General features: G+C 45.1%; 1 protein-coding gene across 2 annotated transcripts in view; it reads left to right on the top strand.

The window, feature by feature from the left end:
- The window catches only part of OLFML2B (olfactomedin like 2B), a 185,655-nt gene that overhangs the window by 83,933 nt on the left and 74,293 nt on the right, over window positions 1-27,429 (top strand). Inside the window, exons 4-6 of one of the 2 annotated variants that reach the window (XM_056523569.1) lie at window positions 24,231-24,251; window positions 24,335-24,494; window positions 26,955-27,062. In XM_056523569.1, coding sequence (XP_056379544.1) covers window positions 24,231-24,251; window positions 24,335-24,494; window positions 26,955-27,062 — 289 coding nt within the window. Of the gene's footprint in view, window positions 1-24,230; window positions 24,495-26,954; window positions 27,063-27,429 lie in introns of both variants that reach the window. The other variant, XM_056523568.1, reaches the window with a different exon arrangement.

The following is a 27,429-nucleotide window of genomic DNA, read 5'->3' as shown; positions in this document are numbered from 1 at the left end:
ATATACATATACAAACACACACATAGAGATAGATAGATTCACTTTCTCATATATATACACACATACATACACATATACACACACACATATATACATACACACACATAGATTCACTTGCTCACATATATAGGCATATACATAGAGATAGACACACACACAAACACACATATATACACCTCACACTGACATACAGTCACACTAAGGCCCCAGCCATCCCTCTCTGCACAAGCACATACATAGAGATACACACACATCTATACATACACACACACACTGACAGTCACTCACTTATATTTTCAGTTACTTACAGTAAGTAAGGGCACCATCCCCCTCTGCACAGGCTGGTTGTGGCCGGGCAGACAGTGGGCGGGGCTTCTCTCTGCCTCCTCTCCTCCTGTCTCCTCCGTGTGGAGAGAAGCAGAGAAATGGCAGATAATGACAGGGTGAGTGGCGCCCCCTTCCTGCAGAGAGGGCACAGCACCCTCCATTAAACCCCATACAAATCTCCCCAGCAATGGATCCTTTTTACTGCACCTATCACCCTTAGTCTGTAGCTCCTTTTGTGAGGGCACTAGAGGGGCAGGTGAGGAAAAGGGCAGGGGCTCCAGCCCCCTTTTACCCCTATGTGTGCACGTCCCTGCTCCCATTATTAAATGAAGTCCACGCCCATCTGACCACATCAAGAAGCTGTAAAATTGTGTTTGATCAGGGCACATTTAAGGGGTACTCCCGTGGAAAACAGTCTTTTTATTTTATTTTTTAAATCAACTGGTGCAAGAAAGTTAAACAGATTTGTAAATTACTTCTATAAAAAAAAAATCTTAATCCTTCCAGTACTTTTTAGGGGCTGTATGCTAAAGAGAAATGACCACAGTGCTCTCTCTGACCTCTGATGTCCATTTTAGGAACTGTCCAGAGCAGCATATGTTTGTTATTGGGATTTTCTCCTGCTCTGGACAGTTCCTAAAATGGACAGCAGAGGAGAGCACTGTGGTCATGACATCAGAGGAAATGCATTTCTTTTTTGTATTTCTCTTTAGTATACAGCCCCTAAAAAGTACTGGAAGGATTAATATTTTTTAATAGAAGTGATTTACAAATCTGTGTAACTTTCTGGCACCAGTTGATTTAAAAAAAACGGGAGTACCCCTTTAAGCTATTTAATGACAGTAAAATCTAATTTTATGGGGGTTGTCACAGGTCCTCTTTAATCACTTAAGAACCAAACCAATTTTACATTGAGGTTATATTCACATATGCCTTTGGCCCTTCTATTTGGGTTCCATCTAGGTTTCCAAAACTCAATGGCAATACCACAATGTACGGCTGTCAAAGTATCCAGACCAGATCTCACAATTGATTTAGACCCAAGACCAGACTTCTAAATTAATTAAATCACCAGCCTAGTCCCCAAAATAAATTCAGTCTCCTGACCAGACAACTGGCCCCTGAATGAATTTACACCCCAGAGCCAAAGCCTAAAGCTATTCAGACCTAAGATGAGACTACCAAATTAATGCAGAAACCAGACCAGATTCCTAAATTCAGAACAAACATCCCTTATTTCATACCCCAAACCAGACCCCTAATTTCATACCCCAGACCCCAGATCAGACCCACATCTAAAGTGACATCCTAGACCAGATCACTCATTTCGAAACCTAGACCAAACTTCATGTTCTAGACCAATACTCTACTTTCAGACCCCAGACCAGAGCTCCGATTTCAGAATCCAGACCAGTTTCATATAATTACCCCACACACTAGTGTCGCAGCACGTGGACCTTAAAAGTAACCCAAAAAGAAGAACAGTCACTATTCATAAGGTGAACCCAACAGATATTGGTCAAAAGAAAAAAAGAGTAAATTGTGAACTTATACAATGGACATTTGAGGCAGCTATTGGTTTCTCATAAGTTATTCAGACCCCAGACAAGGGTACTACATTAGAGGGGTACTCCGCTTCTCAGCGATTGGAAGAAAATGTTCCGAATGCATAGAACCATGACATCATAGCCCCGCCCCTCATTATGTTATGCCCCACCCCTCAATGCAAGTCTATGGGAGGGGGCGTGGTGGCTGCCACGCCCCCTCCCATAGACTTGCATTGAGGGGGCAGGGTGTGACATCATGAGGGGTGTGGTTATGATGTCACGAGCTCCCGGCGCCGGATCTAAGCTTTCAGAATATTTTGTTCAAACGCTGAGTAGCGGAGTACTCCTTTAATGCAGAAACCAGACTTCACCGATTGCCCAAATCTCTCATATTGTAACTGGACTCTGTAAACAGCAGTGGCGGCAATGAGTAGCACAAACAATGGGACATCCGTAGGGGCGCTAAGCGCCCCTACGGATGTCCCATTGTTTGTGCAACTCATTGTTGCCATTGCTATTTATTTGTTGACCAGTGGACACCATTGGATACCTAAGGGACCTGGAAGCTGCTGACCATACATGATTCATACGCTAATAGGTGTTGTGCCCTCAGCATAACACTCCTTGGTAAGTTGGCAACTATTTGTCTTTCCTTATATTCACCCTGTCTTCACAAGGTGCCCTCTGTCCTTCTACAATTTTTTTTGCAATAATTTGACACTGCACACTGAGCCCTTCAGCCCTCCACTTCGTAATGGTGGCAAAATACAACAAATAACTAATACTATAATAATATAACTAATACTCACCTAGCCCTGTTCCCATGCCCAGTGGAGCTAGATGTCTCCTCTGCCTATAAAAAACCAGTATAGATCCCGGTCCATGATGTCCTGTTCTCCCTGCCCTGTGCCACAGCGGTCAACTGTATCTGCATTCTGAGGAAAGAACTGCGGCAGCCACTGAACAATAATAGCAATAGAAAATGTTGTGTACCGGCATCAAATAACATAAGGCCAGATTTCCAAATGCAAATTGAAATAATTGAACAAAAAACCTTCACAGGTTCAAATATTTTCCCTTTAAAAAAAAAAAAAAATTATATGATTCCAGACATTACATTAAAATTTTACGAAGGGCATTTACTTCTTCTTACTTCTTTTTATGTTTTTGGATGCAAAGATCCTATGAAGTGGACAGGGGGAGTTTTTATTTTTTTTTACAGAGGCTCCTAGGCTACAACTGTCTTGAATTTCCAGGCACCATCCGAGGTGTTAATACTCTATCCATGGAAAGTTTTATTCCTTTAAGTGTGTTCTCCGCGCTGACCAGCAACACATTACATTCCTTCTCGTGGAATGAAATTTCTAAAAAATTTAACACAGTAAAACAAGTAGTTGTCCTTATTTGCACTTCTAAGCAAGTGTACAATCCCTTTGCAGAATGCAGTTCATATTCAAATACATTATAGCTATGAACTGTACTGTATTTACTGTATACAGTGAGCCCTCAACATACAATAGTTTCTACATACAATAATCTTTTCTCGACCATTGTAACTTGAAACCAGACTCAACATACAATGTTACAGACAGTCCAGATCTGTACAACGTGTCAATAGCTGGAAGAACCGACCAATCAGAATGGGCATTCACTGGTAAAACCCCTGTATTACTGAAGTGTATGCACTGACTGGCTGTCTGGTAGCACCCCCTACAGTACAGGGAGGTATTACATGTTCTGTACTCTTTACCTGTGCCAGGGTTAGCTGCTCCTTTGGACACCAGGTGAGGGCGGCTCCATTTCTTTTTTAGGACACTGTGTACTGTACAGGACCCTGAAGAAGCTCCTGTCCTCTACATAGACAGTGATTACAGCTCCCAGCAGATCTTTATTACTTTTATATGTAAGGATTTGCTTTATCTATATTAGTTATCTACTTATTTTTCTTTAATCCTCACTTTTTCCAATTTTTGGAAGAAATTTTGGGGGCTCCAAAACCAATTACCATACAATGGACGTCCTGGGACTAATTAAAGGGTTACTCTGCTGCTCAGCATTCGGAACAAACTGTTCCGAATGCTGGAGCTGGCGCCGGGAGCTCATGACGTCATATCCCCACCCCCTCAATGCAAGTCATAGCCCCGCCCCTCATGACATCACATCCCGCCCCCTCATGATGTCAAACCCCACCCCTCCCATAGACTTGCATTGAGGGGGCAGGACGTGATATCATGAGGGGGCGGGGCTATGACATCACGACGTCCCGGCGCCGTCTCCAGCATTTGGAACAGTTTGTTACAAACGCTGAGCAGTGGAGTATCCCTTTAATATTGTAATATGAGAGACCACTGTACTGTATTGTAATATCTTGCTGCCATTGTTTTACAAGCAGCAATTTCTGTTGTGGCCTCTATTGCTCAAAGAAACTGTTTTCCTTTACAGTTGCAAGAAAAAGTAAGGCTAAGCTCACATTTGTCTGGCATCGGGCATATGTGAAACCAGACAAAATCTCAACGCAACTGATGTCACAATTGATGACGACATTCATCCGTTGCAATCAGTTGTAGTCCAACCATCCGCCATCCAAATTAAGACAGCGGATGAATGTGAACTGTTCCATTCAAATGAATGGGATCAGTTCTAGCATCAGTTTCCCTCTGGTGCTTTTTAGCAAGAAATAGAGGGAAAAGATGACTGACGTCGGACATATGTGAACGAGCCCTAAGTGACCCTTGGGAGTAAGGCTTCATTCACATCACTGTTCTGTTTCAAAGAAAATAGCAGTACCAGATCTAATACATGAATACCAATGCACCCAATGGACCTCATTGAATCTAATGGGGCAGGGCTGCCATCAGAAATTTCGGGTCCCCTTAAACAACTTAAGGCCTGCCCCGCCCCCCCCCCAAACTCTCGTGCCCTGCCCCCAATTTTATTTTATCTTCTAGATTTATATATTTCTAATTAGATTAGAGCATTCATGGAGGGGGTGTGCCGGCCGCGGCTTCCTGCGGGGTACAGACATCAGCTTCCGGCAAACTGCCGGGGCCCCGTGCAGGAGATCACAAGGGGCCCAATGCTCAGACCCCCCGCGATCTATAACTTATCCCCTATCCTTGGATAGAGGATAAGTTATTTCTCACCAGACTACTCCTTTAATGGCTCCCCCTCTCCCCCTCCCCTTCCAAGGCCCGGGCATTTTAATATAAGCAGCTAATTTTTTTGGTGGGGGTCTGACTGCTGAGACCCCCACCGATCACCTCGGTTGAAGTGGTTCTCCAGCTGTTGAAAAGCTAAAACTCCCATCATGTCTGGAGAGCCTCTGGCACTGGGAGTTGTAGTTTTGTAACAGCTGGAGAGACAAAGATTGGACACAGTTTAACCCATCATCTCTGCAGAACTTACAAGTGACTACAGCTCTGATGGGGCATTCAGAACACATAATTATATCAGTGACCTGAGTGACGTCTTCTGACTTGAGTGATATCTTCTCTGTTATCTTTTCTTCTTCATCTGGTCCAGAGTAGTGTTGCTCGCGAATATTCGCAATTCGAATTTTATTTGCGAATATCGCATATTCACGAATTCGCGAATATTCACGAATATAGCGCTATATATTCGTAATTACGAATATTCTTTTTTTTTTTTTTTTCACAGTTCACATCACAGTGATCACCCCTCTCTGCTTCCAGCTTATGTGGTGTAAGAAGGCTCTAATACTACTGTGTGAGACTGGTGTGCGAATTTTCGCATATGCGAAAATTTGCATGTGCTAATTTTCGTATATGCGAATTTTGGCATATGTTAATTTTTGTATATGCAAATTTTCGTATATGTTAATTTTCGCATGCGCGAATATTCGCATATGCGAAAATAAAACGAGACTATTACGAATATGCGAATATTCGCAAATATGACGAATATTCGCCCATATATTCGCGAATATTCGCGAATTCGAATATGGCCTATGCCGCTCAACACTAGTCCAGAGACCAGGTCTTCCTCCAGCTCCATCTTCTCTGCAGAGTCTGACATCCGGACATCATTGGCTCCTCACTTTGTCAGCAGATCCTCATCCTCTGCATGAAGACAGTAATCATTATAACCTTGCCAGAAAGTGTACCCTAAATAAAATACTGCCCCACACTGTACCCTGAATATAATACTGCCATACACTGTACCCACTAAATATAATTCTGCCACACACTGTACCCTGAATGTAATACTGCTATACACTGTGCTCACTAAATATAATCCTGCCACACACCGTACCCTGAATATAATACTGCCACACACTGTACCCTGAATATAATACTGCCACACACTGTACCCTGAATATAATACTGCCACACACTGTACCCACTAAATATAATACTGCCACACACTGTACCCTGAATATAATACTGCTATACACTGTGCCCACTAAATATATTCCTGCCACACACCGTACCCTGAATATAATACTGCTATACACTGTACCCTGAATATAATACTGCTATACACTGTGCCCACTAAATATAATCCTGCCACACACTGTACCCTGAATATAATACTGCTATATACTGTACCCTGAATATAATACTGCTATACACTGTACCCACTAAATATAATCCTGCCACACACTGTACCCTGAATATAATACTGCCACACACTGTACCCTGAATATAATACTGCCACACACTGTACCCACTAAATATAATCCTGCCACACACTATACCCACTAAATATAATACCTCTTATCCTCTGTGTCCTCATCATTCCTCATCACCCCCAGAACCCCCGCCAAACCTCTCCTCATCACTACTATAACCCCCCGCAGCTCTGCTCATCACTAATATAACCCCCGCACCTCTCATCACTACTATAACCCCCCTGCACCTCTCCTTATCACTACTATAACCCCCCCGCATCTCTCCTCATCACTACTATAACCCCCCGCATCTCTCCTCATCACTACTATAACCCCCCCACATCTCTCCTCATCACTACTATAACCCCCCTGCATCTCTCACCACCCCCATAACACCCCCTGCATCTCTCATCACCCCATAACACCCCCTGCACCTCTCATCACCCCCATAACACCCCCCTGCACCTCTCATCACCCCCATAACCCCCCTGCATCTCTCATCACCCCCTTAACCCCCTGCATCTCTCATTACCCCCATAACCCCCCTCTCATCACCCCCATAACCCCCCTGCATCTCTCATCACCCCCATAACCCCCCTCTCATCACCCTCATAACCCCCCTGCATCTCTCATCACCCCCATAACCCCCCTCTCATCACCCCCATAACACCCCCTGCATCTCTCATCACCCACATAACACCCCCTGCACCTCTCATCACCCCCATAACACCCCCTCTCACCACCCCTATAACACCCCCTCTCATCACCCCCATAACACCCCCCTCTCATCACCCCCATAACCTCCCCCTGCACCTCTCATTACCCCCATAACCCCCCCTCTCATCACCCCCATAACCCCCCCCATGCACCTCATCACCCCCATAACACCCCCCTGCACCTCCCATAACCCCCCCCCCTTTCATCACCCCCATAACCTCCCCAAATTCAGAAGTGTGGATTCCCACAGAAGTCTATTGGGCTTTCATTTGAGGCGGAATTCCACCTGTGTGAATAGTCCCTAAGGGGTTAAGTAAGATTTGTCCAGGATTCTGAAAAAAACATTGCTGTTTCTTTTTGTTGTTAATATAAAAATACCATCACACCTATCCACATGTACTGTAAGTACACTGCTCAAAAAAATAAAGGGAACACTTAAACAATACAATGTAGCTTCAAGTTAATCACACTTCTGTGAAATCATACTGTCCACTCAGGAAGCAACACCGATTGACAATCAATTTCACATGGTGTTGTGCAAATGGAACAGACAACAGATGGAAATTATAGGCAATTAGCAAGACACCGCCAATAAAGGAGTGGTTCTGCAGGTCACCACCACTTCTCAGTTCCTATGCTTCCTGGCTGATGTTTTGGTCACTTTTGAATGCTGGCGGTGCTTTCATTCTAGTGGTAGCATGAGACGGAGTCTACAACCCACACAAGTGGCTTAGGTAGTGCAGCTCATCCAGGATGGCACATCAATGCGGCAGTTTGCTGTGTCTGTCAGCATAGTGTCCAGAGCATGGAGGCGCTACCAGGAGACAGGACGGTACATCAGGAGACGTGGAGGAGGCCGTAGGAGGGCAACAACCCAGCAGCAGGACCGCTACCTCCGCCTTTGTCCAAGGAGGAGCAGAGAAGCACTGCCAGAGCCCTGCAAAATGACCTCCAGCAGGCCACAAATGTGCATGTGTCCACTCAAATGGTCAAAAACAGATTCCATGAGGGTCGTATAAGGGCCCAAGGACCACAGGTGGGGGTTGTGCTTACAGCCCAACACCGTGCAGGACGTTTGGCATTTGCCAGAGAACCCCAAGATTGGCAAATTCACCACTGACGCCCTGCGCTCTTCACAGATGAAAGCAGGTTCACACTGAGCACATGTGACAGAAGTGACAGAGTCTGGAGACGCTGTGAAGAACATTCTGCTGCCTGTAACATCCTCCAGCATGACCAGTTTGGTGGTGGGTCAGTAATGGTGTGGGGTGGTATTTCTTTGGGGGGGCCGCACAGCCCTCCTTGTGCTTGCCAGAGGTAGCCTGACTGCCAATAGGTACCGAGATGAGATCCTCAGACCCCCTGTGAGATCATATGCTGGTGCTGTTGGCCCTGGGTTTCTCCTAATGCAAGACAGTGCTAGACCTCATGTGGCTGGAGTGTGTCAGCAGTTCCTGCAAGAGGAAGGCATTGATACTATGGACTGGCCCGCCCATTCCCCAGACCTGAATCCGATTAAGCACATCTGGGACATCATGTCTCGCTCCATCCACCAACACCACCTTGCACCACAGACTGTCCAGGAGTTGGCGGATGCTTTAGTCGAGGTCTGGGAGGACATCCTTCAGGAGACCATCCACCACCTCATCAGGAGCATGCCCAGGCATTGTAGGGAGGTCACAAGGGCACGTGGGGGCCACACACACTACTGAGCCTCATTTTGACTTGTTTTAAAGACATTACATCAAAGTTGGATCCGCCTTTAGTGTGGTTTTCCAATCTGATTTTGAGTGTGACTTCATATCCAAACCTCCATGTGTTGATAAATTTGATTTCCGTTGATAATTTTTGTGTGATTTTGTTGTCAGCAAATTCAGCTATGTAAAGACGAAAGTATTCCATTCGATTAGTTCATTCATTCAGATCTAGGATGTGTTATCTGTGTTCCCTTTATTTTTTTGAGCAGTGTAGTATCAATGCTCAGCTCTGTTCATTTCAATGGAGCTATGAGACAAAGCTAGACACAACCTATGGACAGGCATTGGAAGAAAGACAACAAACAACCCCTTTAAAGAAGCATTCCAAGTTGCACACTCACATCACTAGTCGCATCACTACTCCTACAGCACCATTTCGTTTATTCCGACATAGCTGTGTTTATATGTGTCATAACTGTAACTGTGTCATGTGTGTTAGAGGAAGTGGTCAGTCCTGGGTCAGCTGACTTTCTGTAATAATGACATCATCAACATCCAGATCCCTCCTTGCAGTTCATAGACCCCTCCAGCTCTATCTGTTTACTGCTGCTGCTATCTCTATAGGATAAGGCTATGTAGTGGTTATACATGTCTCATTTTCAAACGTTGCATTTTTGCTATTTATTGTGGGGTTTGTTTGCTGCGATTTTCCAAAAGTCACTGCAAAAATTGTGTTGTTTCCCAAGAGTATGCAAATTACAGTAAAAAGATGTAATTTTCACAGCAAGGTTGGAAAATTGCAGCAATAACAGCCAACAGGTGGTAAAAAAAAAATCTGTAAAATGTATATGTGAACACAGCCTGAAGATGTAAAATCTTTATAAAACACTTAAATTGTGGTTATAGGTCAAATCACTTTATACTCCTGCCAATATTTCTAGCCATATTGCTTTAAAAAAAAACACACACTATGAATAAGAAAATGCATCAAATCTGCACATATTGTGAACCGACACCAATCCACTTAGGCCAGGATCACACTACGGAATTTCTGAGTGGAATTTTGGCCAGGAATTTCAGTCGGAAATTCTGCTGCATGAAGGTTAATATACAGGATAATGTTTTTTTCAGTAACCCATTCACACTACTGAATGTTCTGGTCGGAATTTCCAACAGAAAATTCTGATTAAATAATTCCGCCAGAACATCGAACCTGCTCAATGTTCTGGCAGAAAGCACTGAGCAGACATTGCTATCTATGGGGACGGCAATGTCTGAGGGGTCCTAGCGCCAACTGATTCAGTTGGCGCTGGCCGCACTTATAATCGCCAGCCGGATTTTGTTTGCCATAAATTCTGAAGTGTGAATCCAGCTTCATGAGTCTCATGAGTTTAGGCTTCTGGTTGCTGGAGTCTAGTAAGGTGATTAGGTTGGTCACATAATGTAAACTGCAGTGATGAGACTTCACCCCTTCTCTTGGACTGGGGGAGAATGTGTGTAAGTGGGTATATAACTGGCTCAGTAATAGGAAACAGAGGGTGGTTATTAATGGTACTTATTCTGATTGGGTGACTGTTACTAGTGGGGACCACAGGGGTCAGTCTTGGGTCCTATTGTATTTAATATATTCATTAATGACCTTGTAGAGGGGTTGAATAGTAAAGTAGCAATCTTTGCAGATGATACTAAACTCTGTAAAGCGGTAAACACAATAGAGGACAGTGCACTATTATAAAAGGATCTTGATAGGTTGGAGGTTTGGGCTGGGAAGTGGCAGATGAGGTTCAACACTGATTAATGTAACGTAATGCACATGGGGAAGAATAATCCGGGCTGGGATTATGTATAAAATGGGAGAACACTTGGAACGATTTACGTGGAAAAGGACTTGGGAGTCTTAGTTAATAGTAAATTTAGCTGTAGTGACCAGTGTCGGGCAGCTGCTGCCAAGGCAAATAAAATCATGGGGTGCATCAATAGGGGCATAGATGCCCACGACAAGGAAATAATTCTACCGCTGTACAAATCACTACTTAGACCACACATAGAATACTGTGTACAAGAAAGATATAGTGGAGCTGGAGTGGGTTCAAAGACGGGCAACCAGAGTAATACGGGGAATGGGAGGACTATAGTACCCAGAAAGATTATCAGAATTAGGGTTATTTAGTTTAGAAAAAAGAAGACTTAGGGGAGACCTAATAACTATGTATAAATATATCAGGGGACAGTACAGAGATCTCTCCCATGATCTATTTATACCCAGGACTGTATCTATAACAAGGGGGCATCCTCTACGTCTAGAGGAAAGAAGGTTTCTACACCAGCACAGACTGAGACTATGGAATTCTCTGCCTGAGAAGGTGGTCGTGGTTAACTCGGTAAAATAATTTAAAAGGGTCTGGATGCATTTTTGGAGAATAATAACATTTCTGGCTATGTATATTAGAATTATAGGGACAGAACATTGATCCAGGGATTTATTCTGATGCCATATTTGGAGTCGGGAAGGAATTTTTACCTATAGTATGAAGGTTTTTTGCATTCCTCTGGATCAACTCAGTAGGGACTCATTAGGAATATAGGTTGAACTTGAGGGACTCTGGTCTTTTTTTCAACCTTAGGAACTATGTTACTATGTTACTCTTCAAAGCTAGAAAATTTACGTGAAATTTAGACAGCATAAGAAAATAATTTCTGTTCTGAAGTATGACTGGCATAAGTATGACTGAAAACTCATGCCTGCTGCCAGCTAAAACAGGTAAGTATAAAGCATACACGAGAACCTTTGTATTATTCTCTAATATTAGCCTATGCTGCACTATATAAGCAAAAAATAAAATATAAATCCTGGTATGCTTTTTTAACTGTGAAAACTCAGCCTGACCATTCTCAGCATCAATCATTACAGTATAAACTGTTTTACATGTCGGTGACTGGATAGGTGTTGTTTGATGATATCTCCAGATGAGGCCTGTGTCATGAACTTGGAGCAGGGAGTAGTGAGCCCTAAAGCTGTCCCTAACACCACTTTCCCTGCCTATTTGGCCATCCGCCCTTAATGACAGGTGGACAACTTGGAGCCGATCCCTTGCTTGCGCTAAAGTGCATGGGCATCGAAGTCAACAAAACAAAACAAACTGTACGAGTCAAGTCAGGACCATAATGAAAATATAATAACCAACAGATATACCAGGCAGGATATAGCATACTAACAAACAGTTCAAGAACCAGGATCAAGATTAACCCCTTCCCGCTATAGTATGTATGCATATGTCCCAACACCTGACACTTTCGCGCGCCGGGACATATGCATACGTCCTGCTGATCTCCTGCTCTGCCGTGGGCAGCGCAGGAGATTGGCGGCGGGAGCGGGATGTCAATCACAGTTGGAGTCCAGCCGCAGCCACGATCGCGCCGGTCCCAGCAGCAATAACCCCATAGATGCTGTGATCAATCCTGATTACAGCATCTATGGTATTGACAGGGGGGAGCGCGATCGCGGGTCACCGTTGGTTGCTATGGCAGCAGAAGGTCAGATCATGACCTCCTGTATGCCTGCTACGGAAGCCTGTGAAGTCCAGCCAGAGGCTGGATCGCACAGGCTATACTGTGTTGCAGTACAAATGTATTGCAGCATAGTTGTCACAGCGAGCGCTCCGGTCCCCAACTCCGGACCAGAGCGCCCGCTTCCTCGTCCCCTCTCCTCGAGATCCCGGTGCCTCCCGCTCAGACACACTGACCGGGAGCACGGGATCCCTTGTGTCAGGGACGCGGCTGCCGTGGCGGCTGGTCCCCGCTCACGCGCCGCGTCCCAGTCTATCTTACCCGGCTCCTCGTTCCCTGCGCCGACACTCTCTGCTTCCCGGCGCGCTCGGCCCCGCTCTCTAGGGCGCGCGCGCGCCACCTTCAATAAATGTAAAGGGCCAGCGCACCATTGATTGGTGCGCTGGCTAATGGCCCCTGCTCCTTCCAAATAAAAGTTGCCTGCCGCTTCCTGCCCTTGCCGGATCTTTGTGCCTTGTGCCTCTGAGAAAGCGTTCCTTGTAGCCTGTATCTCCTTGCCTGTTGCTACCGTCTACTCGCCTGTGAACCCTTGCCGCCTGCCCTGACCTTTGCTACGTCCGACTATGCCTTTGCCTGCTCCCTGTGTACTTCGCCATATCAGCTGCCAGAGAGGTTCAGCTGCTATTGGGGGAACGACCTGGGGCTACCTGCCACAGCTGGTGAAGACCACTAGTTCCTTAGACTCCATTCCCCTGGTATAGCCCGTGCCATCGCCTCTCTGGTCCTGACGGTTCGTGACAGTAAGATCCGGCCATGGATCCCGCTGATGTTCCTTTGCCAAGCCTAGCGGACCTCACCTCCATTGTGGCCCAGCAAGGTCAGCAGCTGGCCCAATTAACCGCCATGTTGCAGCAGCTCCTGCCTTCTCAGCAACAGCCAGCTCCTCCGTCTGCATCTGCTGCATCTCCTCCTCCTGCAGTTGCCACAGGATCCAGAATCCGTCTGTCTCTGCCAGACAAGTATGACGGAGATCCTAAGCTGTGCCAAGGGTTCCTGTCACAGTGCTCTCTCCACCTCAAGCTACTGTCTGACCAATTTCCTTCTGAGCGAGCCAAGGTATCCTTTATCCTCAGTCTGCTCTCCGGGAAGGCCCTGGCCTGGGCTACACCGCTATGGGACCGCGCTGATCCAGCCACCTCTTCCGTCCAGAGCTTCTGCCAGAGTTCCAGCATGTTTTCGAGGAACCCGCCCGGGTTACCTCCGCAGAGACTGCCTTCCTAAACTTGACCCAAAGACGCTCTACCGTGGGTGACTATGCCATTCAGTTTCGCACCTTAGCCTCCGAACTGAACTGGAACAATAAAGCCCTTTGTGCCACATTCAAGAAGGGACTTAACAGTGAAATAAAGGACGTTCTGGCTGCACGTGAGCTACCTTCCACCCTTAGTGACCTCATCTTGCTGGCCACTAGAATCAACAAGCGTTTCACCGAGAGACAAGAGGAGCTCCTTCTATAAAAGGGAAAGGCTCAACCTAGACGCTACCCTCGTCTGGCTCCCGTTTTTCAGCGTCCACCTCAACCTCTTTCTGGGCCTCCCGCCGTGGAAGCCATGCAGGTGGATTGGTCACGCCTGACTCCGCAAGAACGAAGCCGTCGCAGAGATGAGAACTTGAGTCTATACTGCGCCAGTACTGAGCACTTCCTACGAGACTGTCCTCTCCGTCCACCGCGTTCGGGAAACGCTCGCACCTAGTAAACGTGGGAGAGGCATTGCTAGGTGTGGATTCCTCCTCTCTACGTCTCATCATATCCGTACAGCTGTTCCTCCCTTCCAAGTCCTTCTTCTCCGCGGCAGCCTTTTTGGATTCCGGTTCAGCTGGCAACTTCATTCACGCCTCCATGGTCGATAAGTACCGCATTCCGGTTACCCGTCTAACTAAACCGATCTTCATTTCTACGGTTAACGGTGAGAGACTCTCTGCCACTGTGCAGTTCCGTACCCTGCCACTGCAGATGGATATTGGAATTTTTCATACAGAGACTCTAGAGTTCCTTGTCCTTCCCTTCTGCTCCTCCGAACTCCTCCTGGGTCTGCCGTGGCTACAACGTCATAGTCCTGTCCTGAACTGGTCCACCGGTGAGATCCTGCATTGGGGTCCCTCCTGTTCGGACCGGTGTCTCAAGCCTGCTCCTGTCAAGCAGGTCCCACAAGTTGGTCCGCCTCCTGGACTGCCTAAGCCATACCATTCCTTTGCGGATGTCTTCTGCAAAAAACAAGCCGAGGTCCTTCCTCCTCACAGATCCTATGATTGTCTGATCTACCTAATGCCTGGTTCTACTCCACCCCGGGGTAGAATTTATCCTTTCTCACCTCCTGAGACGCTTGCCATGTCCGATTATATTCGTGAGAACCTACAGAGAGGATTCATAAGGAAGTCTTCTTCTCCTGCTGAGGTAGGTTTCTTCTTCGTGACCAAAAAGGACGGCTCCCTCCGCCCCTGCATAGACTACAGAGGACTCAATAAGATTACCATCAAGAACCGTTACCCTCTACCCCTAATCTCTGAGTTATTTGATCGTCTCCGAGGGGAAAAGATTTTCACCAAATTGGATCTTCGAGGGGCTTATAATTTGGTCCGTATCCACAAGGGCGACGAGGGGAAAACCGCCTTTAACACAAGAGACGGCCATTTTGAGTACCTGGTGATGCCTTTCGGCCTCTGTAACGCACCAGCCGTCTTCCAGGAATTCGTTAATGATATATTCAGGGACTTGCTCTACTCCAGTGTGGTCGTATACTTGGATGACATACTTGTCTTCTCCTCCAATTTGGACCAACACCGGGTCCATGTGCGACAAGTACTCACTCGTTTGAGGAGAAATCGTCTATACGCCAAGATCGAAAAATGTCTTTTTGAGCAGTCCTCCCTGCATTTCCTGGGTTACATTATCTCTGCTCAAGGACTTCAAATGGACCCCGCCAAGCTCTCGGCGGTTCTGGATTGGCCACGCCCCTCTGGACTCTGAGCCACACAAAGGTTTTTGGGATTCGCCAATTACTACAGGCAATTCATCCCTCATTATTCCACTCTGGTGTCCCCTATTGTGGCTTTGACCAAAAAGGGTGCCAACCCTAAATCCTGGCCTTTCCAAGCTGAAGAAGCCTTCCAGTCTCTGAAGGTCGCCTTTGCCTCAGCACCGGTTCTCTCTAGACCTGATTCAACCAAGCCCTTCTCTCTTGAAGTGGGAATGGTGGGAACCGGAGCTGTGCTCACACAGAAATCTCCCACGGGCAAGACCTTAACTTGTGGCTTCTTTTCGAAAACATTCTCTCCCAGGGACAGAGAATTGCTGGCTATTAAATTAGCTCTGGAGGAATGGAGACATCTTCTCGAGGGAGCCACTCATCCTGTGAATATCTTTACGGACCACAAGAACCTGGCCTACCTCCAGTCTGCTCAGAGACTAAATCCTCGTCAGGCTCACTGGTCTTTGCTCTTCGCCCGTTTCAATTTTGAGATCCATTTCCGTCCGGCTTCTAAGAACATTAGGCCAACTCTCTGTCTCGCTCTTCTGATGTGGTGGGCGACGAGATAACACCTCAACATATTATCCCTCCTGAACATCTTATTGCCGTCGCTCCTGTGGACCTGAGCCATCTTCCTCCTGGCAAATCCTACGTGTCTCCACGTCACCGGGTGCAAATTCTCAAGTGGGGCCACGCTTCTCATTTTGCTGGTCATCCTGGGGTGCAGAAATCTCTCCAACTAATCTCCCAAATGTACTGGTGGCCTTCTCTTGAAAAGGATGTCTTGGATTTCGTCAAAGCCTGTATGGTTTGCGCCCGAGATAAATCGCCTCGCCTGAGACCTACAGGCCTCCTCTTACCTCTACCTGTTCCAGAAATTCCCTGGTCTCATATCGCCATGGACTTTGTTACAGATCTTCCCTCCTCCCGTGGCAACTCCGTTATTTGGGTCACCGTAGACCGCTTCTCCAAGATGGCTCACTTTGTGCCCCTGCCCGGCCTTCCCTCTGCACCCGAGTTGGCCAAACAGTTTTTTCAACACATCTTCCGCCTCCATGGCCTACCCCAACATATTGTCTCAGATCGTGGGGTGCAGTATGTCTCCAAATTCTGGAGAGCCCTATGCGGTCAGCTCCTTGGGATCCCGGTGCCTCCCGCTCAGGCACACTGACCGGGAGCACGGGATCCCTTGTGTCGGGGCCACGGCTGCCATGGCGGCTGGTCCCCGCTCACGAGCCGTGTCCCAGTCTATCTTACCCGGCACCTCGTTCCCTGCGCCGACACTCTATGCTTCTCGTTGCGCGCGGCCCGGCTCTCTAGGGTGTGCGCGCGCCACCTTCAGTAAATTTAAAGGGCCAGCGCACAATTGATTGGTGCGCTGGCTAATGACCCCTGCTTCTTCCAAATAAAAGTTGCCTGCCCCTTCCTGCCATTGCCGGATCTTTGTGCCTTCCTTGTAGCTTTCCTTGTAGCTACCGTCTACTCACCTGTGAACCCTTGCCGCCTGCCCTGACCTTTGCTACGTCCGACTACGCCTTTGCCTGCTCCCTGTGTACTTCGCCATATCAGCTGCCAGAGAGGTCGAGCCGCTATTGGTGGAACGACCTGGGGGCTACCTGCCGCAGCAAGTCCATCCCGCTTTGCCCTGGACCTGGTGAAGACCAGTAGTCCCTTAGACTCCGTTCCCCTGGTGCGGCCCATGCCATCGCCTCTCTGGTCTAGAGGATCCACTACCAGTCCTGCCGGTTCGTGACAATAGTATACCCTGTAAAATGTGTAAAAAAATAAAATAAAAAGTTCTTCAATAAAAGTAAAAGTAAAAATAAAAGCCCTGTATTATCATCAAAAAGATCAAAACAAAAATCATATACATAATAGGTATTGCCTCATCCCTAATGATGTGTACTACAAAACTATGATTTAAATTATCCAACATGGTGAACGCTGTAAAAGAAAATGGGCAAAATTTGCCAATTTTGGTAAAAAAGCAGAATAAAAAAGATGAAAAGGTAGCATGTATCACAAAAATGATACCAATAAAAAGTACAGCTCATCCCGCAAAAATAAGCCCCCACTCAAAAAATAAAAAAAGTTACGGCTGTTGGAAAATGAATGGCAGAAAAAGAATTTTGCTCAGAAAAGGAACATAGAAAGCTATATAAAATGGGTATCGCCATAATCGTACTGACCCACAGAATAAATATAACATCACTTTTTCCACACAGTGTACACCATAAAAAAATATTCAAAAAAACACCAGAAAGTTTTTCACAATATTTTGGAGTTTTTCACAAAAAATTCTGCATGTGTCAACAAAAAATCACCACTTATATAAAGTACAATATGTCATGAAAAAACTGTCTCAGAATCAGTTATTACCATTTAAAGAGACCCAATCAAATAAAAACAAAAGGGCCTGGTCATTAAGGTAAAAAATGGGTCCGTCCTTAAGGGGTTAAAGGCAAATATGAATATATGAACAAGACTAGATATGAGGATAAGCATACAGCAGACAAAACCAGGAGTTGCAGGGGATGGACAGGTTAACTGAATGTAAGAAAACTAAATGGGTCAGGAAATCAAGACCACTGTTCACACTGAACTCAGAACAAGGAACACACTAGACACCCCACTACAATCATGGAGGAACATCAATACCAAAGCCAAATAGACTCCTAGCGAGTGGGCACTCCACAGAGGGATCAGGATACTAGCCTTGGAGAAAACAGAAATCCTAAATACAAGCAAACATGTGTACAGACACAAGACACACTCACTCCCAGATAGACGGATTATCTCAAGGCTCAGAACAGGATTCTATCCTAGAAGATCCAGGATCAAACAAGGTCAAAACAGGACTGACAAACGCACAGTGTGAATACGGACTAAGCAACACAAAGCATATGCAGAACAAACACAAGAATACCAAAACCCCATGAAGTACTCAAACAAAGCAAGCTAAAATCTATATATATCAGGATTGAAAAACTCAAAATAAATGTGCTCAGACATAGCTAATAAGCCAGACATGGTCAGACTACAGGTCTAATAACCAGCAGAGAGTTCCAGCAGAGATAGGGTCTAAATAACTCCACCAGGGATCCCATAGGCTGGAAGCATTAACTATTCCCAAACCAGAGAGAATTAAATACAGAAACTCTTCAGACAAAAGCCTAATGTCTGAACAGGACCAAAAGCAGAAAATACAAAATACAGACATAAGGACATTACAGCCTGGTTTTATACTTGTGGATACTAGGCATGCCGTAATTGCAATGCTGCCTACCATTTTAATAGTAACATCTCTATAGTGAGAGAAAGAGACATAAATTGCTCCGTGGAACAGATTTACAAATGACATGTTCCCATTTTGCTGATCCCAGCATCCCTGTTTGCTGTAGTTCAGTGGGACAACACTGCACTTTAGTACAATATGTGGTTAACCAGTTTATAGACATTGCCAAGTCTTGAAGAGACAATAAAGAAATCCAAATACACACTAAACCATTGGAGCCAGAGACAATTTTCCAGGCAAATAAGACTTGCTGAAATATTATACCTCCCGGGAAAGTGACTTTTTACATTATTGAGAAGAAATATTATGGTTGCATTGTTTAGGCTTTAATTTGGGGGGAGTTTAAAGGTTTGTTGAGCAGCCATCAGGTCGCTGACGTATGTTTTTCCCACACAGTAAATGAAATATAATTGTTATTTATCATAAACTCTACTTGATTTAAAGCTGTAAATGAAAGCAGATGCTATCTAGAAACCAAATGTTAACTAGAAACATAATCTGTCTGAATAGGACATCACCCAAAGAAGGAGCTACCTTAAAGGGGTACTCCGCCCCTAGACATCTAATCCCCTATCTACTGGGACCCCCACAACCTATGTGCAGCACCCGGCGTTCATTTAGAACGCTGGGTGCAGGCGGCGGGGGTCGTGACCTCACGGCCATGCCCCCTCATGATGTCACACCACACCCCCTCAATGCAAGTCTATGGGAGGGGGCCCCGCCCTTTGCTGCACTATCATCTGTCACAAACAGTCAGCCATTACCAGCACAACCACGGGGGCTATTTTCCATCTCAAATCCCATATGGACTGTCAAACTTCACACGTCATCTATTTGATCACTTGTGTATGCAATAAACAGTACGTTGGTCGGACGACTCAACCTTTGCACCTACGCCTCAATCAGCATAGGACCAACATCAAGAAAGGTTTTCTTTTACAATAGTCTGTCTCGGCATATTAGCATCCATCACAAGGATGCCACGAATCCGATTACAATCATACCAATCAAACAGATTCCGGTGAGCACTGATAATAGATCTGCTGTATTAAATAAAAAAGAGATGTTTTGGATCTATACCTTGCAAACCCTCCATCCTATGGGTCTAAATGAAGCTACTGAAGTTATACGGTGAAAACCCTGCTACCCTTAACTTCCGAGGACCTTGACTTTGTGTGGTACTCACTGGCGTCCCCCATCCACAACACTGCCCAACATATAGCTGCTTAGCTTTGTGGCTGTCCATCTGTTTTTGTTGTTTTGATACTGAGATTGTTGGTGCCTGCAGGTATCTACTACCCCTGCCTGATTCTAAGTACTCAGGTCCACTGTATTTTTAGTTTTTATTGCTTGACTATTCTTTATTTATGTACACATTTTATGTATGCTATGTATGCTTGATTTGTATTTCTTCACTTGGATTGTGTATATAAGCTTTTTAATGATTATGTTTAAATGACACCAACTGCCGATTTTCGCGGGTTTTTCCCGTCTATAAATTGCCACCTGGCCTACTAGTCTTATTAGGTTTAGACCTGAGGAAGAGGGGAGCGTGTCCCTTCGCAACGCGTAGTCCCATTTTACGTTGAAAATAAAGTATGCCTTCACTTACTATCGGCTTGTGACATCCATTCTGCCCGACGGGTGAGCGCCGTAACAGGATCGTTTCTTCACTTCACTGAATGCTTCACGTAGACCGTCCTGCCAACGGGAGGATCCAGGCAGCACACCGTGACCATTGACCCACACCAGTTGGGCTCCTGAAGCGACTATAGATGTTATGCTCTCAGCATAACATCACCAGGTGAGCACATTTCTTTTTGTGAGCAGCCTATCCCCCTGTTGGTTGGAAGTAACGGCACAGAGACGGGCGCATTGTCCCTCTGGCGCATTGTCCCTCTTTTTGTTTTTCATATTCCACTGTTAATTACAAAGTCAATACGCACTGACCTGAAAGGACTGACAACACTCCTGATTGACACTGTCGACCAATGGAATGAAGTCCTTCGACCTCAACCATTGGCCAACCAGCAACCAGTTGAAAACTTGTCAGTGCCTCCATCCACACCTGTGACGTCATTCCAAGAATCCGACACTGATTGGCTGCGGAATTGTTGCCCACCGGATTGGTTAAAAGACTACCATATCTTAGCGCATTTATTTAAATTCTTTCATGTTTTTGTTCTGCAGACTTTTTAACCTTTATGCACCCTTCTGCCATGATATTTTCCCCTTGACAATATATGTATGTTTTTTCCTGTTACCATTGTATTATGCTAATTACAATGCAATGTATTGCTTACATCTTCATCCCAACTGGTGGGAGCGTCACTGTAGTGCATTTTTCTCTACTATTTACATTACTACGCTACGGACCTCTGGCAAGGCTCCGTCAAGAACTCTGCTGGCCTGCATACCACCTATATCTCTTCACACCTGGAGATCCACTCAGGTGACGACGCTCCTCACAGAGGATACCCGTACGGTTTTTCATCCCACTCCTACCTTTTTCTCATACCTGATTACCTGAAAGGATTGAGGTCAACAGAATAAATATAGATGATCCATAGAAAAGTCATAAAGGGTAGAAACATGAGGAGCTAAGGGTAGAAAAATTAATGTAGGCGAATTAAAAATCCTACTTCATCTGTGCTACATTCTATTCCTTACTGATTTCAGATCTGTGCCATAGTTTACAAGCCCTAAAAGAGCCTTGGTTTACAACCATCCGCTCGATTAAATACCATTCTTAAAGGTGTACTCCACTGCCCCAGCATCTAGAATGTTTAGTTCAGAACGCTGGGTGCGGGGGTCATGACATCACACCCCCTCAATGCAAGTCTATGGGAGGGGGCGTGACACCCTCCTATAGACCTGCATTGAGGGGGCGTGGTGTGACATCATGAACCCCGCAGCCCATACCAAGCATTCGGAACTAAATGTTCCGGACCCTGGGGCAGTGGAGTACCCCTTTAATGGAAACTATCACTGGGATAAAGATAATCAAGGGAAAAAAACAGATCAGCAGAAGGTTTTGGGTTCAGCATGGTCACAGCACAGATAAAGCCGAGCAATAGTGTTCACCATATATGCACACTACGGAATTTCGGAGCAGAGAGATTCTACCCGGATATTCCGATGCAGCAGGGTCCCATTGCTGTCAATAGAATTCCACTGTAAAGTGCACACTATGAAATATCAGCGGCTTTCGGCTGCTCAAATTCACCCGCTGAAAGAATGAACATGTTCATTCTTTTGGAGTAATTCCCGAGAGAAAGGGCATTGCCAGCTATGGGGACCAGCAATGTCCACGTGGTCCTAGTCGCCGCCCTCAAGGTCTCCACTGGATGGAAATACCGTAGTGTGAATGGACCCTAAAGACTTCCGTCCACAGTACATACCTGAAGGCACAATGCTTAAAGGGGTACTCCACTGCCCCAGCGTTCAGAACATTTAGTTCCGAATGCTGGATGCAGGCTTCGTTACGTCACAGCCACTCCCCTCGTGACATCAAGCCGGGCCTCCTCAATGCAAGTCAATGCAGCTGCCACTCCCCCTCCCATAGATTTGCACTGAGGGGGCATGGTGTGACGTCACGAGGGAGTGTTGCTGTGACATCATGACCCCCTGGGGCAGCTGAGTACTCCTTTAAAAATATTTTACCACGTACAGTTTCTGGTGAACAAATTCTTGTATTTGGTATGAAAGTCAAACTTTGATTCAGCTGGAAAACAGGGGATGTAAGTAAGATATGGATTTGTATTTCTTTTGGTGTCACAAGTCGTCCCGAAAATCGCATGCAAGGCAGGTGCAGAGCCCTCGTCCTATCTCCATCATCCCCCCTTGGCACGGATGGCATACCTGCTAAACATTTTGCAAATTTTTCCACATAAATACATTTCCCAACAGTGCTACTCCTCCCCTCTCTCACATTTTAAGAGGTATTCCAGGAAAAAAATTTTTTATATCAACTGGCTCCAGAACGTTAAACAGATTTGTAAATTACTTTTATAAAAAAAATCTTAATCCTTCCAAAAATTATCAGCTGCTGAAGTTGAGTTGTTCTTTTCTGTCTGGAAACAGTGCTCTCTGCTGACATCTCTGCTTGTCTCGGGAACTGCACAGAGTAGAAGAGGTTTGCTATGGGGATTTACTTCTACTCTGGACAGTTCCCAAGAAACGTGACATCAGAGAGCACTTAGACAGAAAAGAACAACTCAACTTCAGCAGCTCATAAGTACTGAAAGGATTAAGATTTTTTAATAGAAGTAATTTACAAACCTGTTTAACTTTCTAGAGCCAGTTGATATATTAAAATTTTTTATTTTCCTGGATAACCCCTTTAAATTGTAAAAAAGTGGTTTGCAAAATTGTGTGTAAAAAAACTGACTTTTTACCATGGGGTTTAGAAAAGTCACAGCTACAGTTAATCTTATATTTTTGTTCTCTTTATTTCATAATAATAATAATAATCATTTCATTCTTTTGATAAAGAAGAAGGTAAATATGAGGTATTAGATTTTTTTTTTTTTCAACATGAGAAAATTGCTTTTAACATGGCTCCATCTTGGGATCAAAGGCTCCATTGTACTGATAGCTTAATATTTAGAAAAACATTTTTCAAAGGAAAAAATCCTTTTTTTATTAGACTTTAGACTTATTAGCTGTCACTCATTTTTCCTTCCAACGAGTGTCTGCACAAATCAAGCAAAGTAGATCAAACAGGAACTTGTGTTATTACGGTTGATAGATTGTTGTTATTACGGTACAAGGGAAATATATGTTTGGTACATACTATTTGAGTAGTTATGAACTATGTACAGTATTTCCTATTCATGTTTGATTAGTAATGGTTATATACAGCCACAGGCTTATTTCCTGTGATCTAGCACATTTTATACATCTTTTGGTCTAACCCCAGAGATTTCCCTTCCTTAAAGGGGTACTCCGCCTCTAGACATCTTACCCCCTATCCAAATTATAGGGGATAAGATGTCTGATCGCTGGGGTCCCGTCGCTGGGGACCCCCGCGATCTCCCTGCTGCACCCGACGTTTGTTTAGAGTGTTGGGTGCAGAGCCGGAGGCTCGTGACGTCACGGCCACGCCCTGCTCGTGACATCACAGCCATGTCCCCACAATGCAGGTCTATGGGAGGGAGCGTGACGGCCGTCACGCCCCCTCCCATAGACTTGCATTGAGGGGGCATGGCCGTGATATCCCGAGCAGGGCGTGACCGTGTCTTCACTAGCCTCCGCCCCGCATCGCCAGTCATCTGGCACGGGAGTGAAGTTCGCTCCGTGCAATGGATGTCTAGGGTGCCACAGCCTACATCTCGAGGGCCCCCAATCAGACATCCTATCCCCTATCCTTTGGATAGTGGATAAAATGTCTACGGGCAGAGTACCCCTTTAACTATACTAGTGAAAAACTTATTTATGTGGAAGTCCTGAACTAATTAAATTTTTTATCTCTATTCACAGTTGCTGGGAGATTATGACAAGGTAAAAGCCATATCAGAGGGATCGAATTGCAAGTGCAAGTGTGTTGTAAAGCCATTGAATAGAGACTCATGTGAACGATCTAGGAATGGAGTTTCCCAGCCAGAGGACTTCTACACAGTGGAGACCATAACGTCTGGTCCAGACTGCAAGTGTGCATGTGTGGCCCCACCGTCTGCCCTAAATCCATGCGAGGGAGATTTTCGGCTCAAAAAGCTTAGGGAAACTGAGAAAAATGGCTTCAAGGTATTATTTCCTATTATTTATACTCATGCATGAATTCAAGGCTGATTTACGCAGTATCTATACAAATAACACATTTGCATCTTTTATTGTCTTATTTTACCTCATGTCTACTTCCCATGATTCATGTCAGGCAGCAGCAATCCAGCATTCTCCTTTCTGGTATCAGTTACCTGTATGCCCTGGCTCCTGGCCTCTTAAAGAGGTACTGCCCTGTCCCAGCGTTCAGAACATTTAGTTCTGAAAGCTGGATGCGGGCTGCGGGGTCATGACATCACGGCCACGCCCCCTTGCGACATCACACCACACCGCCTCAATGCAAGTCTTTGGGAAGGGGCGTACGCCCTCTCCCATAGACTTGCATTGAGGGGGCATGGCCTTGATGTCATGACCCCACAGCCCACACACAGCATTCGGAACTAAATGTTCTGAACGCTGGGGCAGGGGAGTACCCCTTTAAACCAACAATGCATTATAGACTTTAACCAATCCATATGTACCACACCTTTTTAAGAACTCTTCCCACACTGCTCTGGGGCCAGACGGCCCCTATGGTTCCTGCTGTCTGAAAAGACTAGCTCTTTTGGCTCAATGTTGTTTGTACCTTCTAGACCCGTAGACTGACTATAATTCTTGCCTAACACCGTGGTACCCTCATCAAGTACCTACGTTCCATTTATATGTCAGACATTGTTTAAGACACGTTCACGCAAAATCTGAGTGGAATCTGCTGTGCTGTGCCTGATTTTGATTTCATGCAGATACCCCCATGGAAAAGTTGCATGTATTTTGTAAAATGTTGTAAAAGGGAACTTTGAATAACCACAAATTTTTACGAGGTTTCCCATTGAAATCAATAATAGATGGTTTCAAAGGCAAAATCTGATGTGGAATTTCTCTGCAAAAATGAGTGAGGCTTCCTCATCAAAATTCAAATGTTTTTTTTACCTGTTTTACCTAATAGAGTCTACTTCAATGCTAGTGACCTGGGAATTCCCTGTGGGAAGGTCCACAACCCCTCACAGGGTTTAAAGGGGTACTCCACTGCCCCAGCATTCGGAACATTTTGTTCAGAACGTTGGGTGCGTTCTGCGGGGGTTGTGATGTCATGGCTACGCCCCCTTGTGACGTCACACCATACCCCCCTCAATGCAAGTCAATGGGAGGGGGGGTGTCCGCCACTCCCCCTCCAATAGACTTGCATTGAGGGGGAGTGACGTGATGGCGCGAGGGGCGTGACCGTGACGGCATGACCCACGCAGCCTGCACCCAGCGTTCAGAACAAAATGTTCTGTATGCTGGGGCAGTGGAGTACCCCTTAAAGGGTGAAGAAGGCACAATCTGTTAGATTTTGCTCCCCAGATGAGCCCCCCATTCAAAAACATTGGTGACCCAGTGTGTCTACTGCTCCTGTTGGCTTTGTTAAATGTTGTTAAAACTAAGCAAATCCATTTATTGTATATAATGATACATTTGACATTTGAGCTAAGATGATTTTCATCATTGCCCCATTGTTACATACAGGGGCAAAGCAAACTCCAATGGTGCCCAAAGCATTGTTTTAAGAATAAACCTCCTCTTAGTCCCTGAAGTTTAACATGGTAGATTTCAAGTAAACATCCATTTAGCACTTCTTCCAACATAGATCTAACATTCCTTCATTCTCTTGCAGGATCAAGAGAGTCCACAAATCCCTTAAAGCATACCTGTCAATTCAGAAAAAAATACTGCTTTTATATGTTACTCACTAGGTCATGCAGATGCTTTACACGTCTTTTCTATGTGTCTAGCTTCTGTATTTGTCTCACAAATCCCTCAGTTTTGCTGCTCACTCATTTTGACATCCACTGTTTGTCCCAGGCAACCACTGAGCCCGCCCTCACTCAGCATGCATTCACTTCCTCCCTTAGTTTGATGTGTTGGGTCTCTTCATCCAATCACTGCAGGCTGCTCTGCAACCCCCTCCTCTCTGTTTTCATGCTGCAGCCTGATAGGACAGGAGTGAGCACAGAGGAGTGCTAGTCCCAACCTCACTCCCTGGACTTTGTTTCTGCCTATGCTTCAGCTGGGACAAAGATGATGTTGCAGCCGGACAGGATTATGTCCTGGATGGTATGGGGACCCCTAGTGGTCTTTTTTTTTAAAAATTTTTATAAGCTATGATTTCTATAAAAAGGAGATCTCATTTTTATTAAGTATATTAGAAAGGTTAATGTTAATGCCAAGATGTACGACATATCAATAGTTTATGATTCTGACAATGCCCATTTAAACTTTATAAACACTCTTGTTGTTAGTCACACCATCGTAATGTCTTCGTGAAAGTTTACTGCAAATTTAGCAGAAAACCGTAAAAATGCCATTGTAATAGCCCTATAAGTCTTACTTTATGAATGTTGCTTATTGATTCCAGCTTTCAGTACTAATATGTTAATGCTACTACTAATATGTGTTCTTCTCCAGCTCTCAACTATTATAGAAATGTTGGAAGGGGCCTTCTATGGGCTAGATCTACTGAAGCTGCACAGTGTCACTACAAAAATCGTTGGTCGCGTCGAGAAACTGGAAGAGGTAAGTTTACATCTTAAAGGAGGCACACATGGCATGAATAACATTCCCCAGGCAGCATTGCAGATGTTTGGTTTCAAGAGTTACTTCAAGAGGTAAGAATGATAGTACAGCTGTAACTGCACTACAGATGTGCCTATTGCCTAATAGTTCTTCCATTCATATAAATTCCTTTTATCCGTGTATTGTATAAAATGCTATGTTAGAAGCAAAGAAATAACATAAGTACTTTATAAAAAAATACCTGTTTTACATTTTTGATATGTTGTATTTTACTTGCAAAAATAAGTGCAAAACAAGGCCCCTTCCAAGCAGTACCACATATTTAATGTGTGTTCTTATTTGCTTTGCAGCAGCTGTCTGACATTGA

The sequence above is a fragment of the Hyla sarda genome, chromosome 6, assembly GCF_029499605.1.
Source record: "Hyla sarda isolate aHylSar1 chromosome 6, aHylSar1.hap1, whole genome shotgun sequence".
Taxonomy (NCBI): Eukaryota; Metazoa; Chordata; class Amphibia; order Anura; family Hylidae; genus Hyla; species Hyla sarda.
Note: the sequence above shows the minus strand (reverse complement) of the source record. Positions and strands in the feature narration are given on the sequence as shown.